At 44.7% G+C, this 16285-nt stretch overlaps 1 protein-coding gene across 2 annotated transcripts in view; it reads left to right on the forward strand.

Annotated features, from left to right (window-relative positions):
• The window catches only part of VANGL1 (VANGL planar cell polarity protein 1), a 46812-nt gene that overhangs the window by 15655 nt on the left and 14872 nt on the right, over positions 1 to 16285 (forward strand). For both annotated transcript variants that reach the window (XM_006874794.1, XM_006874795.1), the window contains exon 3: positions 1735 to 2342. In XM_006874794.1, the coding sequence (XP_006874856.1) occupies positions 1735 to 2342 (608 nt within the window). The remainder of the gene's footprint in view (positions 1 to 1734; positions 2343 to 16285) is intronic.

Raw genomic sequence — 16285 nt, forward strand, 5'->3', positions numbered from 1 at the left:
ACTGACCATGCAATTCAAACCAAATGCGGTCCAGCGCATTAACCCATAGAGCCACACCAGGATACTGTGTGGTGGTGGTGGCAATGTACTGTGGAATTGGTTCCAACTCACAGTGACCCTGTATAGAGTTTCCAAGGCTATAAATCTTTATGGGAGCAGAAAGCTTCATCTTTCTTCCACGGAACAGCTGGTAATTTCGAACTGCTGATCTTGAGGTCAGCACCTAACTTGTAACGACTCTGTTCACAGAGCCCCTAGGACACTGTGTGGACTGTTGGCAGGTAGACTATTACTTAACACAGTTGATTCTTATTCTTCTTAGTTAAGTTCTGTAAAGCTGCTGTGAACACTAAATTAACACACACTCAGAGGGGAAATACAGGGTGAGGTGCTTGCAAGCTTGTGGTCATAACATTTTCATCAACTAATCAATACATAACCTTGTTTTATGTGCATTTATGCTGAAAGGCACCTGATTTAATATATATTATTGATTCATTAACATGAAACCTAACGCCATCAGCACTATAACTCATGCCCAAGCAAGCCTTATTTAGCACATGCATTTTCTTTAAACAGGCACAATGCAGCCTTCTTGTGCTGAAGGGCACTAGATAGCACTTAATCAGTATGGTTGGGGACCATTTTAAACAGCAAAACACCTCCACCAGCAAAAGAAAAACAAAACACGTGGAAGTAAGTAAAAAAATTAATGTCAACTAAACATTAATTGAAAGCTGAAGCAAAAAGGCAGAGTTGTCTGTTGCCTGCTTGACCTCAGCTGAGAACGTGTGATTGACCCAGTCAAAATTTTTGCTGTTGTACAGATGACTATAAGGAGTTCTGGTAGTGTAGTGGTTACGAATCGGGTTGCGAACCACAAGTTTAACAGTTCAAAACTACCAGCTGTTCCCATAAAGATTTAGAGCCTTGGAAACCCTGTATAGGGTCGCTATGGGTCGGAACTGACTCCACGGCACTCAGCCACCACCACCACAGATGATTGTGAAGGAGCCTTGAATATTGATTTGTAGTTTATAAATACATTTTAGAGAGAAGGTGGATTAAAAAATACAAAAGCTACAAACAATGCGGGTTAATTGTAAGTAGAAGATTTCCCACTTACAGAACTTGGACTTTGTTACCCTTTTTAAGACCCAGACAAGAAAACAGAGTTTTCTTCTTAATCTATGGTTGAATTTCTCACATGGTTAGCCTAACAATAGGATTGTTGATTGCAGTTCAAATAGCTCCAGGTCCCTCTGAGCTTCTTTGGGGATTTCAACATGGTAAGTTGGTAATCAGCTTTATAGTAGATGTTGTTGTTGTTGAGTGCCCTTGCGTCAGTTCCAACTCATAACGACCCTGTAAAGGGTTAGGAGTGACAGGGTTAGGAATGGCTGGTGAGTGGTTCAAACGGACCTTGAGGTTGAATGCTTATCCTTTGGTACCATATCTACTCATGAGTAATACATTACCAAAACAAACAAGCAAAGAGGGTGACTGAAGGATTCTCTGTTTGAGCAGATAGAAATATAATCCATTTTGAAATATTTCAATATTGTTAAAGTTAAAACTATGTCTTCTATTGAAAGAATTGAACTTCATTCTCAAGCAAACCCAATGTGAGTTGGTAAAACGAGGCAGGCCCTCCACGTTTTCCTTGCCTTGGGGATCTTACAAATGACCTGTGTGACGAGTTGCTCTTCATCCTCACTGTTTTCTTCCCATCAGGATGACAACTGGGGAGAGACCACCACGGCCATCACAGGCACCTCAGAGCACAGTATATCGCAGGAGGACATTGCCAGAATCAGCAAGGACATGGAGGACAGTGTGGGGCTGGATTGTAAACGCTACTTGGGCCTCACCATCGCTGCCTTTCTTGGACTTCTAGTTTTCCTCACCCCCATTGCCTTCATCCTGTTACCCCCGATCCTGTGGAGGGAGGAGCTGGAGCCTTGTGGGACGATTTGTGAGGGACTCTTCATTTCTGTGGCTTTCAAACTCCTCATTCTGCTCATCGGAACCTGGGCGCTCTTTTTCCGCAAGCAGAGAGCTGATGTGCCGCGGGTGTTTGTGTTCCGGGCCCTCCTCATGGTTCTTATTTTTCTGTTTGTCATTTCCTATTGGCTTTTCTATGGGGTCCGCATTTTGGACTCTCGGGACCGAAACTACCAGGGCATTGTGCAATATGCAGTGTCTCTTGTGGACGCCCTCCTCTTCATCCACTACCTGGCCATCGTCCTGCTGGAGCTCAGGCAACTGCAGCCCATGTTCACACTGCAGGTGGTCCGCTCCACCGACGGCGAGTCCCGATTTTACAGCCTGGGACACCTGAGGTAAGGGAAGACCCTCGGGGGCTGGGGAGCAGGGCCACTCGTGCCTCTCAAGAAGAAAACAAGTCCTTACCACATGGAGGTGATGGCAGATGCTGTGTGTTGGAACCACATGGAGTCTCTCTTCTGGTTCTGGGAGGAACTGTGTGTGTGTCTGGAGAGGAAAGGAAGATGCCTGCAGGGTACACAGTCTTGGGTCCTCACTCTCCTAACCTCGGAGTGGGATTGCGTGTACTGGCTTTCATGCACATTGGGGTTTTGCAGGTTCTTAGAGTTGTTGGCAGCTCCCAACATTGATGGAGAATGAATCCATAGTGATGACTGCTCATCTTGCCCCTGAAATTGACCTGTGGGTGATGGATAAGATGATCAGCAGCTCATTTTGCGCTAAATGGCACATCTGGTATCTCAATGTAATTCTTAATTGTCCTGTTTTTTTCTACTCTTAGAGGTTACCTGGTTTGGCCAATAAATTATATAGTCATCTTAGTGACCCTCCAATATAGAATTTAGTGCACATTAGAGATCAGATAGGCCAAGGGGTTAGTTTTAAAATGTATGCATGAGGAAAGGATAGTGATCAAATTGGGATGTCATACTTTAAATATATGCATAAGTCTCATTATCTTTTGATTAATTTTATTCTAATTTACCCTAAGGGTAAGAACTTGGTATGGTGTTGTTAAGTGTTGTTGAATCAGTTCAACTCATATGTTGAACTGTATGCTGATCTTGTGGTTCACAGTCCAGTGCTAATCCTACAGCACTACACCAGGTACATTTTTGTTGTTGTTGTTGGGTGCCATCAAGTTAGTACTGACTCATAGCAACCCTAGGCACAACAGAATGAAACACTGACCGGTCCTCAAAATCGTTGCTATGTTGGAGCCCATCGCTGCTGCCACTGTGTCAATCCATCTTGTTGGGGGGCCTTCCTCATTTTCTCCAGCCCTCCACTTTATCAAACATGATATCCTTCTCCAAGGACCATCACTCCTGGTAATATGTCTAAAATAAGAGAGACGAAATCTGGCCATCCTGGCTTCCAGGGAGCATTCTGGCTGCACTTCTTCCAACACAGATTTATTTATTCTTCTGGCATCTGTGGTACTTTTAATATTCTCCTCCAACACCATAACTCAAGTGCATCAATTCTTCTATGGTCTTCCTTATTCCCTGTCCAACTTTCACATGCGTATGAAGTTATTGAAAGTACCATGGCTTGGGTCAGGCACACTTTAGTCGTCAAACTGACATCTTTGCTCTTGAACACTTTAATGAGGTCTTGTGCAGCAGATTTTCCTAATGTAGTTTGATTTCTTGACTGCTTCATCCACCAGGTATAGAGTGTTTTACTTAGTCTTCATAAAACCTTTCAGTAGATAATGTTACACAAACTGGAGTTTGTGGGATATAGTTATTTGCATACAGTAGTATGGCTCACTTTGTTTAGGATTCACCCCCAGATGTCAGGAAGCTGTGTCTGTAAGTACCTCCATTGTAGCATCTCCAGCTTTGTATTTACTGGTCTAGTTTTTTTTATCTCTTTTCCTATACAAATGATGAGCTCCCTAAAGAAAGCGCTGTATCTTTCTCCCCATTGTATCCAGTGCCCTGCACTAAGCCTGACACACAGTTGACACTCCACTTGAGCACTGAATCATCTAGAAGATCTAAAATCAAAGCCTTTGCCTTTCCAGTAGGTTTTTCTGCCTCCTTAGGCACTGTATGCTCATTTCTGTGACCTGCGTGGCACATGATGAGCACTTAGTAAATTGTAGCTATTACTGCTGTGGTAACAGGCAAAGCAGCCAAAATTGGTAAGGACATCTTAGTGGGCATCGAAGCAGTTGTCTTTGTCATAATTTTGGCTGGGACCCAGGAGATGGAGTCTGGGTCACACTGCCAAACCATCTCTGTGTTGGCACGTACCAGCTTCTATTCCTCTGACTCTTTTTGTACCATTTGAGGACCAGATGGTTTCATCTTCAAGGGAGCTGCTCCCCTTGCCGATCCACAGAGGGAATCAGTTTTGAATTTGTGGTTTTTGCAGCAATATCTGGTGTTCAGAGTCCTTTGAAAATGCCCACAGGATTCTGAAGGCAATTCACTGATGCTTAGTCATCTCAGACAACTTTCTTTCCCCACAATGTGTGTTGGACAATGTCCAGCAAACTTTGTATTAGGCATCTGTGAACTGAAAGTGGGTGGTTCAAGTCCACCTAGAGGCAACTCAGAAGAAAGGCGTGGCATCGTACTTCCAAAGAAATCCGCCATTGAGAACCCTGTGGAGTACAGTTCTGCTCTGGCACACACGGGTTTGCCATGAGCCAGTCTACTTGACAACAACTGGCACTGGTACACAGGGTGGCTGCCTTCACAGCTCTTCATCTCAGAACTTGTGGAGCAAGCATACAGTGCACTTGAAGACCAAAGACCTGTACACCACTGTGGGTTTAGGCACTGGAACATACATGTGAATAGGGCATGGGAATACACCAGGACAAGTGACTTTCAGGCAGTGGTCCCGATAAAGTCCAGTGGGAAATAGTGTCTCAAGGGTAGTCTTGGCTAGCGGTTACGGTGATGGAGACAAATCTGGTTCTGGTCACAATGGCGATGAGTGGTATTTAGAATCTCATACTTGTAGCCAAGACACCAGGCAATTGCCAGGTTGTTGTTGAGCATCAGTCTTGGTCGTGTAAATCTGGAGCTGTGGCAGTGGGACCGGGTCATCCGGGTAGTAGGACTGACTCCTGGGTTCCCATGTTGGGGGGATCAGGACTCTGTTCTCCCCTTATGCCTAGTTGATCTGCCCATTGTAACACTTGCCTGATGACTGCGTGATTTAGTGTTCAAGGGAACTGCCACCCTTCCTGATCCACTGAGGGACTTGGTTTTGGATTCACATGGTCTCCGTGGCGATTAGGGTAGGGCAGGGAGAGGAGAGAAAACAGCCCCAGGAAAGTATGCCTGTGGTATGCTGCTAGCAGCAGCCCTGGCATCTCACCAGTAGCTCTGCTGCAGGGGGCAGAAGTGGGTGAGATAGGCAGGCCCCATCCTGTGGCAGGCCTTTTTGTGCTGCTGGACTCACAGACTTCTTGCATACCTCTTGGTTCTTACCACAACTGACAACTGCCCAGCAACCCTAGGTCCTGGGATATCTAGATGGTGGTCTGTTCCCAGTGTGTGGGGCCCTCAGTACCTTCCTTTCCACCCCTCTTTAGAGTTGTGGGTTTTCCTCCTCTCCCTGCCTTTAATAAGGCCCCTTTGTCCCTCACATGGAGACCCTGGTGGGTTATGGGGGTGGAAAGAAGACGTCACAAATGGAGCCCTCTGGCAGGGTCGGTGCCTATGGGACAGCCAGTCTGTGAAAGTCAGGCCAGGCTTGGCATTGTGCCCTCCTGGCATTGTATGGTCTTGGTCACCCGCCGGCCCTCAGGCTAAATCTGGTCTAGACTCAGTGGTGGCTGGATGAGTGACTGAGCCAGAAATATAACTTGTAAGCATCCTTTGTGAAGTGTAGAGACAGGAGGGAAGGGGGCTTCCAGAGAGGCATAGAACCTTGCGGGGGGTGGATCAGAAGAGCAGGCCTTCATCAGCCCTGGCCGGAACCACAAGCTGTTCCTGTTTCTGCCTTCATGTACTATCTTTTCTTTACAGCCACTGATTTGGCTTAGGTGCAGACCTCTGATGAGTTTTTTTTTTGGTTTTCAGAAATGATTTAACAGAACTGACTGAGCTATTTTTGATAGTTGTTAAAAGACTGCCTGCATTTTGGGGTTCTTAAGAAAAATGTGCTTCTCCTGTGCTCTCAATATGGGTACTTGACCTGGCCCTACTTGTTGGCAGGAAGACTGGGCTTACATGAAAACTTTCAGAAATGGAAAGGGTGTTGTAGAAAGTCAAGTACCACAAACAGATGATGCTGCATTCTCCCCTTTGTACAGTGATTTTGGATTATAAGAACTTTTCCTAGGCTTGGTCTAATTTTATTTGTGGCCCTGGAATGGTCAGGGCAGGTGGTATAGTGATCTCCCCATTTTATAGTTAAGGTTCACCAGACACCAGCACCATCCTTTGCCTGACTCCCTGGTGCCTCAGCACATTTAAATTATAATGCCCCACATACTCCTCACTGGGCACTTTTCCTGACTCCATTCTCAAACAGAGTTTTGAGCTTTCTTTAAGATTTCACATAAGATTTGTAAGTCATTAGAAATGTGATTGCACGTGGTGGTCAGAAATGAGAAAGTCAGAAGAATGGAGCGAAGAAACTGAAAATGAGCATCTTATTATACTAAGTAATAATGCCTCCCTTTTGAAATGTTTAAAGGGGGAAATAATATGAATATGGAGCGCAGAAGCTCATGTAATTAACCAACTGAATCTGAAATGTACAAACAAGAAACATTGAAAAGCTTAACTAACAATTACAGAGTCCTTACTGCATGCCAGGTACTTAGTAAATTCTTAACAATTTGGCTAAGTGATGTTCACAACCACCTAGTGAAGCATGATACTCATTAAAAATTGAGGCACAGAAAAGTTGTCCAAGGATGTAAGTTTGTCATTGTGGGACCCAGAACTTGAATCCAGGTTGTCTGGTTCCAGTGTGAACATCACCATTTCACCTTACTGCCTCTGATTAAAGTGACTGCTTTAAAAATGCATGAACAAGTGTGTAAGACTTTTTTGAGTGCTTACCATGTACTCAATGTCCTGTCAGTTTGTTGCACAATGGTGGCTATGCCACCAGTATTTCAAATACCAGTATAATCACTCATGGTGGACAAGTTTCAGTGTAGCTTCCAGACTAAGACAGACGAGGAAGAAGAACCTGGTGATATCCATGTAAACAAACTGACCAATGAAAACCCTATGTATAAAAGCAGATCATTGTCTTGATTTATGCCAAAGATGAGTCCCTCCAGTTGGAAGACACTCAGAATACCATTGGGGACAAGCTGCCTCCTCAAAGTAGAGTTTACCATAATGACATGGATGTAGGGTAAAGCTTTGAGACCTTCATTTGCTGATGTTTGCAGCTGTTTTCTTAAAAAATGGGAAGAAACAGCTGCAAGCATCCATTAATAATTGAATGTGGAATGTACAAAGATTGGAAGTCATCTGAAATGAAATGGAACACATAAAGATCAATAACCCAGGCATTAGTAAGCTGCAGTGGACTGTTTTGAATTAGACAATCCTATGGTTTATTATGTGAGGAATGATAAAGAGGCATGACATTCATCGTCAGAAATAACATTTCAAGATCTATTCTGAGCTTACCCAAATTCACAATAAAAAGTTTAAAAACAAATATACATCTATATATATACACACTGAAGTAAAATGTTGTCCGCGATAAGATAATATCCATATGCTTACAAGGAATTCGAGGAACGTCAGTTAATCCCTACAAACTCCTCCAGCAACTACTAATGCCAAAGATAAAGAAATTGGAAAATTCTGTCAGTTTCTCCATCTGATGTTGATCTGTCAATTCAATCAAGCTGCAATGATCGTCACTGGTGATTATAATACAAAAAGTTGGAAACAAAGAATGTTCAGTAACTACTGAACAATATGGCCTTGGTGATAGAAATAACCCTTGAGACCACATGATAGAATTTTGCAAGAATAATGACATTCATTGCAAATATCTTTTTTTTTCACCAACATAAATTGTTGTTGTTGCTGTTAAGTGCCTTTGAATCAGGTCCAACTCACCGCAACCCTATATAGGGTTTCCAAGGCTTTTAAATCTTTGCGGGAGTGGCTGGTGGGCTCACACTGAGATCCTTGTGGTTTGCAGTCCAGTGCTTATTGTATGAAGCCATAATACTCCCATCATAACCTAAATGGTGACTATAAACTTGGGCCTTGCCAGATGAAATACATAGGAATCAAATCAATTAAATTTATGGAAAGACATGATGAGGAAGCTCAATGTTGGTAACAACAAAGCCAGGGGCTGACTCAATAGTACCTAACACCAATGACCATGGGGCAGCCTGGGTGCTCCTTTTATTTTTATACATTATCTCAATGAATCTCACAACTTCAGGCCTAGAAAAGAGAGAATGAAGAGGATTGTCAGAGATGGCTGGCTTTGTACTCTTTGGTTCATTCACTAGCTCTGTCTGTCATTCATTCATTCAGTCAACAAAGCTTGGTCCTTAATACCACAAACTAGGTGTTATCCTTTGGTTAGTGACCGTAGACAGCTAATCTTTTTTATTGTATTTACTTTCCATGTCTCATAGAAAACTTCTGTAACAACCACCTCAAAATTTAGTAGCTTTATACAACTGCTTTAGTCCTCACAGTTGTACAAACTGGGCTGTACTTGCAGGAAGGTTATTTTGGTGGTTTGGACAGTGATCATTGTATGATTGCACTCACCTGTTGAGTCTGCTGTAGTCTGAGATTCTCTCGCTCCCCACACAACCCCTCTTCTGGGTTCCCTCATTAGGGTAGCTGGGCTGCTGATATGGCAACTCAGGGCTCCCAAGGGCACAAAGCAGAAGTTCCCAGGTGTGTTGCTTCCACTAAGTTGGTTCTCTTGTATAGCGCAACCCAGGCTTTAGGAGAAAAGATTGAACAAGGGTGGGAGTACTGAGAAGCAGTACTGGCAACTAATGATTTATAACAACCCCTGCAACCTCCCCAGGCTCTTAGCCTCAGATTCTGTTTTCTTACTTTGCATATTGTTGTTAAGTGCTGTTGAGTTGGTTCTGACTCAGAGCGACCCTGTATAGAATTTCCAAGGAGCGACTGGTGAGCTTGAACTGCCAACCTTGCGGTTCAAACCAGCCTTGTACTTCATTGCATTAACCCACAGCACCATTAGGGGCCCTTAAGTTGGTTCTGACTCATAGCGACCCGATGCATAACAGAAAGAAATACTGTCCTGAGCCATCCTCATAATTGATACTGTGTTTGAGTCCATTGTTCCTGCCATTGTGTTATTACAAATTGCTGAGTCTTCCTCTTGTTCGCTGACCCTCTATTTTATGAACTATAATGGAGCTCTGGTATAGTAGTGGTTACGAATTGAGCTGCTAACCTCAGGGTCAGCAGTCCGAAACTACCACCTGTTCCACGGGAGAAACATGAGGTTTTCTGCTCCCGTAAAGATTTACAGCCTTAGAAACCCTGTACAGGTTGCTATGAGTTGGAACCAACTCCACGGCACATAACAACAATATACTTCTCCAGGGCCTGGTCCCCCTAATAACATGTCCAAAGTATGAGAGACAAAGTTTTGCTATCCTGGCTTCTAAGGAGCATTCTGGCTGCATTTATTCCAACACAGATTTGTTTATTCAGCAAATCTTCACTGTGTAGACTTTCCAGACACACTTCATTCATTGAGACTAAGGGCATCATAGGAAGTGGTGGCGACCGTAGACCTTTTTCATTAACAGTCTGGTTACTGAGCCACAGACCTACCTGTGCTTTACAAGAAGTGATTCTTGGAATCTTTCTCAAGCAGTGCAAGTTTATGTTTGTGTGTGAGCATCACATTGTTGTGTTGCAAAAGGAGCATTGCATACACTCATGATTTTTAACCTCCAAACCAGGGAGAAATAAGGGGGTCAGGAAGCCCAGCTTGACCCTGATGAAACAAAACTCATATTGTTCCTCCCCCAGCTCACACATACATCCTCTCAGCTTGAATGGAGACCTTGCTTCTCTTGCTTGCACTTTGGTTTGCTAAATAGAAGTGAGAACAGGAGAGTGTCCTGGGGAGGTTCAAGTTACTCCAGTAATTCCCAGGCACTTCTGGCTCTGTTCAAAATCTCGTGTCTGATTCTGGGTCACCGCTCATCAAACTTGATTGTCGCATTGAGCTGTAACCCTCTCTCATGCTTAAAGACCAATCCCGTCTACCTTGGGAGGGCCCAGAGCCATTGCACTTGACATTGGGGAGTGCCCTAAGGGACCACCCGAGATCATGGTTCTTGTTATTTACCATCATGGTTTTCTATACAGTCTCAGTTTTAGAAATGTGTGTTTTGACTGATGGCTTTTCCATAAAGAGTGTATGCCACCCACACCTCTTTAAAATAGCAAAAGGTTAAAAACTAGTCAGAACTAAAACGTTGGACTATGAAGATTTTTACTTCAGACTTGATTTGCTGTGGGAGAATCTCTAAGGCGGGAATGGAGTTACCGTTTGTGGTTTGATCCTGTGGTGTGTGTTCCAAGTGGCTTTAATGAGAGTGTGAGGTGCTGGACACTGGACCCTTGTGTTTATACAGTGGCCTCCAGACAGCAGCCACAGCTGGAAGAACCTCCTTTGCTTGTGGTCTACCCGCAAGTCTCTCATTGAGGCAGTGTGGAGTCCCCGCTCACAGAACACCTGGGTGAAGGAGAGAGTCCAGCTTGTTTAATTGGTCTTTCTGAGAGGCAGCCAGACAGCTGAAGCCGGAGAGTGTGCCTGAACAGTGCCGTTTCTTCCCCTGCAGGACACCTACCCTTGAGTGTGGGAGGGAATGGGTGTGATTCAAGGTTCTACACTCATTCAGGAGAGCACATTGGCAGTGATCTTGCCTGGTCCTGGAAAACCACTGCCCAGCTCCGCTCTGCTCCTGGACTAGTTTGGGCCTGTGAGCAGAGGTCCAGTTGGACAAACTGATTGGCAAGGAGGGTCACCCCAGACTCCAGCCTTCCATTGTGTGCCCCTGGGGATTTTCCCAAGTAAGAGGTGCTGAGGTTGAGGAGAACATGGTCAGCCAGGCATTCTGGGTGGGTCAGGAGTCCTCTTAGTCCACATCTAAATATACTTCTTAGAGAACCCACATCATCAAAAGCTAAGAGCAGGCGGTTGTCTTTGATACCTTGTCTCTGTTGTTTATCTTCATGTGATTCAGCACAGTAATTGAAAGCTCTGAGAAAGTTGAGTTCGCACCCCAGGCAGGGGAGGCACACCGTAGGTTGGACCTTGCAGGGAGGTGGCAGTCCTGTGTTGAGGCCTGAGGGTGAGGCTGGGCGTTCCCCAGGCAGGCTGTGACTGTGGCCAGACCTCTCTGCAGAGGAAACACATCTGTCACAGACACCCAAGGGCGAGAGGCCAGCCAGCATCTCTGCTGTGGCGAAGAGAGTCATAAGGAGGCTGTCTTATCTGTGTTGTCCATGACGACAGACACTGCCCGCTGAGCCCCCCTGGTGGATCATGGCAATGCATTCCACAGGGTTGCACACAGCTGGATGCTGTTGTTTAGTGCCTGAGACTGAAGAACCAGGTGTAGTTACATGTGGCTCTTAGTCTTCTCAGAGTTGATAAAGTGAACTCCTCTGCGTACTCTGTGTTGTTGTTGTTGTTAAGTGCCTTCAAATTGGTTCTGACTCATAGCAACCCTGTATAGGATTTCCAAGGAGCAGCTAATGAGTTTGAACCACCTGCCTCGTGGTTCAAACAGACCTTGAGGTCCAGTGCTTATCCTACAGCACCATTTCCCAGAATCACACTACACTTTATTGTCAGAAACTTAAAGGGGGAAGTCCCTTGGGGTATGGTCCCACATACCCCCCCAACCCCTGCGGCCTTTACTTTGGAGGCTATCTCATGATTTTCAAGTCCTATTCACTCTACCTGCTTTGAACATTAGAATTAGATATAAGCCGGTTGCTGTCAAATCAATTCCAACACATGGCAACCTCATGTGTGTCAGAATAAAACTTTGTTCCATAGAGTTTTGAAAGACCTATTTTTCAGACATAGATTGCCAGATCTTTCTTCTGAGGCTCCTCTGGGTGACCTTGAACCACCAACCATTTGGTTAGCCACTAAGCATGCTAATTATTTGCACCACCTAGTGATTCTGGAATTAGATATACTAGGGTTCAAGTCCCAGTTTGTTCATCTTTCAGGGGCAAATCCCTGCTTATCTACAGCTGGATATTCAAAGTATAGGAGGCATACTTTCTGGTTAGTGAACATTGATTAAAATAATTTGGTCCCTGAAGTTTCCACATACAGGTATAAGTCACCAGTAGATTTATTCTCCAAACTTGTGGTCTGATGTGTCCGGAAACATCAGCGACCCAGAAGAATGGCCTTCCTGTGGGCCTCGCCAGCAGTCTGTCTCCAGAAAGTACCAGAAAATCTAGCTTTTTCTGCAGCTTAACCCAAACCTGTCAGTAAACACAACTCATTCCAGTGTCTGCCCCTCCTTGTTCTTGTGTGGGACTTGTATAAGCTAACTTCCTCAATGCAGCTGTGAAACAAACATTTTAATTAGAAGGCAGAAGGGTCCGGAGATGAAAACCCACCTGCCCTGGTTCTCAGCAGAGGCGGGTGGTGGTGTTCACAGGGGGTAATTATATTTGCTTCTCTGGCCTCACACAAACTACGACAAATGCCCAGTTGATCTCCAAGTCCAGAGAACAGGGAAGACTTAGCTTTTGTGGATTCTTGAGAAGTAGCTGTCAAATAAAACTCTCACAGGTCAGGGACTTCCACAAAAAGTTGAATCCGTTTCATTTGGGGTCCTCAAAGATGCGGGTTTGGACCCCAATCTGTAGTCACCTGAGCAGATATTCCTTAAACACTAGTCTCTGAGTTACCTGGGCAGCATTTAATATTGATGTCCTGGCTCCTCACAGTCAGCTTGCCCTCTCAGGCCCACACACTCCCAGCCCGCGCCCTCCGCCTTGTCCTCTCTCTTTACTTCTCACCTTTTTGCATCTTTTGTTTAGGGCCTCAGTGACCCTTGAATTTAGGGCAGCCTTGCCCTTTATGTACCTCCATTCTTCTTTCCTGAATATGTGTTATTAGTTTCCTAAGGGTGGTTGTAACAAAATACTGCAAACTGGATGGTTTAAAACAACTTAAGTGTGTTATCACAACCCTGGAGACTAGAAGCCTAACATCAAGGTGTTAATAGGGCCTTGTTCCCACTGAAGGCTCTTCCTAGCTTCCGGGTGGTTCTCAACAATCCTTCGTGTCCTTGGCGTATAGCTGCATCCCTCCAGTCTCTGCCTTGCCATTTCCCTTTAGTGACAACATCAGCTGCTTCTGATCCTGGGTATTCAATGATCCACTTTGTAGTTGTCTTTTTATGTTTAGATTTGGGGTTCCTGTATTTGTGTTTTAATATGTAAATCTAAGTCAGTTTCTGTTCTAGCTATTTATATGAGGGAGCTTTAGAAAGTTCATGGAAACGTGGGATTGAAAGATAATGGCATTTTTCCAAGAAATTTTGAAGAGTCCTGATATCTCCATTTGCTGTTTTTCAAAAATATTTAGTCTGTGAGAGGGTTTTTCTCTAGACAACAATAGAAGAAAGTGCATTCCATAGACCCTTTGCCATCCAGTTGATTCTGACTCATAACCCCGTGTGATACAGAAAACTGCTCCCTAGGGGTTCCTGTGTGTAGTTGTCATGGAAACACATTACGAGGCCTTTCTTCCAGTGGACCACTGGGGAGGTTCAAATCACCAACCTTTAGGTTAGAGTCAGACTCAAACTGTTTATACCACCTGGAGACTCCACTGGAAATTAGAAAGTGATATTGAGCTCATGGTTCTCCACCTTGGAAGAGTGCTCCTTGCCGGGGGTTTTCCATAGGCCGTGCTCACAGCCTATACCTCAGGCTCCACCCTGTAATACAGGGTGTCTACATAAGGATGCTTTAGTTAGATGATGTTTTCTGTCTCTGGGCATGACAGTGGTGTCAGAGGTAATGGAGTCCCTGGTTGGTGCAAACAGCTACTGGAGTCAGCTGCTAACTGAAAGGTTGGTGGTTCGACTTCACTTAGAGGCACCTAGGAAGAAATCCTGGTGATCTCCTTTCAAAAGCTCTGCAGTTGAAAACCATATGGAGTTCTGTACAGTTTTGCTATGACACGCATGGAATTGTCAGGAATTATAGTCACTCAACAGCAACTGGAAAAGAGGTGGCAAGTTTCTCACCTACTTGGAATTTCTTCACTCCCTCCTTCCCCAGAAATCATCTGGCCTAGAGATTAGGCCCAGCTGAAGTGTTTACTTTTACTCATCTTTGAGGCCCCTTTTGCCTCTGGAGTTGCATGCTTTTTATAAAACACACACTCAGGACTGGTCCATGAATGAACAAGGCAAGCTAACACATACTGTGTCCCCGTGGGGAAACCAAAGGTCGAGTCCCTCTTCATGAGGAGCTCACACAGATATGCTTGTGGAAGAGGCGAGGCCAGCCCACTGCCTCACCTGAAAGGCTACAGTGGTCACAGGTGGTGGCTGCTGATGCTGGGAGTCTGGAGTCAGTGGGACCGGAGAGTTGGGAAAGGCTTTTTCCTAAAGGAAAGTCTTTGGTTTTATGTGATGCCATCTTTGGGAGCTAGAAAATTACAAACTTCTGAGCCTCGCACGCCCAGACTAAGGGAAAAGGGCTCCCTGAACTCTGTATTGTGGGCTATGAAGGATGCAGTGCCCATGTGCTCAGCACTGCCCAGTAGATGCTGGATTATTATCCTCACCAGTCAATACCATCTTTAAAAAGGAAGGGAGGGGGATGGGCAACTTAGATTTCAGCTATCAAAATTGGGGGAGTGGGCTATAAAGACAGTGTCTAGCTTACAAAGCTTTCAGGAGGATGCTTAGTGTCTGAATGAGGGAGTTTGGTAGAATCCCCACTAAATAGTTTTCCTCTTGTCCAAATGGGTTTGATGATGATGGGGATAGGACTTTATGATTCAATTGTGAGTAATTGTTATCAGGTCTAATGCCGATTGTCACAACTGTAAATGTGGAAGAGGGGGAGCAGTTATGTAAAAAGGGGGAGCAGTTAACAAGTCATTTCAAGAACAGAGGACCCTAGAACCATCTAGAGGGAAGAACATGAGAGAAACAAGGGATCCTAACCAGAAAGGCAGTGACCACAGAGATGGTGGCAGAGGCAATGGTGTAGACAGACAGAGCAGCAGAGGACTGAAGAAGGCAGTGTCCCTGCAGGCAGGAGGCCGACTTGCAAAATGTGCCCTTTGACCATTTAACGAATACACATTTTCAATGCGGTTTGTGGACCTCAAAAGAAAATGGTAATACAAGTAAATACTGTTAGCTGATGGTGCATGAGTGGGGGGTGTTATAATCATTGCAATGATTTGTTGAATGTAAAACTGATGGTCTTCCCTGTAAACCTTCAAAACTTCACTCAGTTCATGATAAAAGCTATTTTAAAAAAGGGGGCAAGGGGGAGAGGAAGGAATGTAGAAAGGAAGAATTGCTGTTGTATCAATTATGACTCCTGCTCCCCCTCCCCCCATCCATGTGTACAGAGTAGAGCAACTTCAAAGGGTTTTCAAGCCTGGGACGTTTTGGAAGCATACTGGAAAACCTTTCTTTCGAGATTCCTTTGGGTGTGTTCAAACAGCCAACCTTTCAGTTAGTAGTCACATGACTAAACCATTTTACCACTTAGGGACTCAAGGAGCTCTGGTAGCGTATTGGTTACGAATCAGGCTGTGAACCACAAGGTCGGCAGTTCGAAACTACCAGCTGTTCTGCGGGAGAAAGATGAGGCTTGCTGCTCCCGTAAACATTTACAGCCTCAGAAACCCTGTACAGGGTCGCTATGAGTTGGAACCGACTCCACGGCACATAACAACAACAACAAGGGACTCTATCACTGATACACTGATGGTGGTGGTGGTTGTCATGTGCTGTGAAATTAATTCCATCTCATAGGGTGACTATAGGGTTTCTGAGACTAAATCTTTTTAGGAGCAGAAAACCGCATCTTTCTTCCGAATGATAAATGGCTGCTGTTGCTAAGTGCTGGTGAGTTGATTTCAACTCATAGTGATCCTGTTTACAGTTTCCAAGGAGCAGCTGGTGAGTTTGAACTGCTGACTTTGTGGTTCAAACTGACCTTTCAGTCCAGTGCTTATCCTACAGCGCCACACAAAGACTCTGAATGATATATGTGTAATGTATTATTTTCATCCTAAA

This window comes from Chrysochloris asiatica, unplaced genomic scaffold (assembly GCF_000296735.1).
Source record: "Chrysochloris asiatica unplaced genomic scaffold, ChrAsi1.0 scaffold00302, whole genome shotgun sequence".
NCBI lineage: Eukaryota > Metazoa > Chordata > Mammalia > Afrosoricida > Chrysochloridae > Chrysochloris > Chrysochloris asiatica.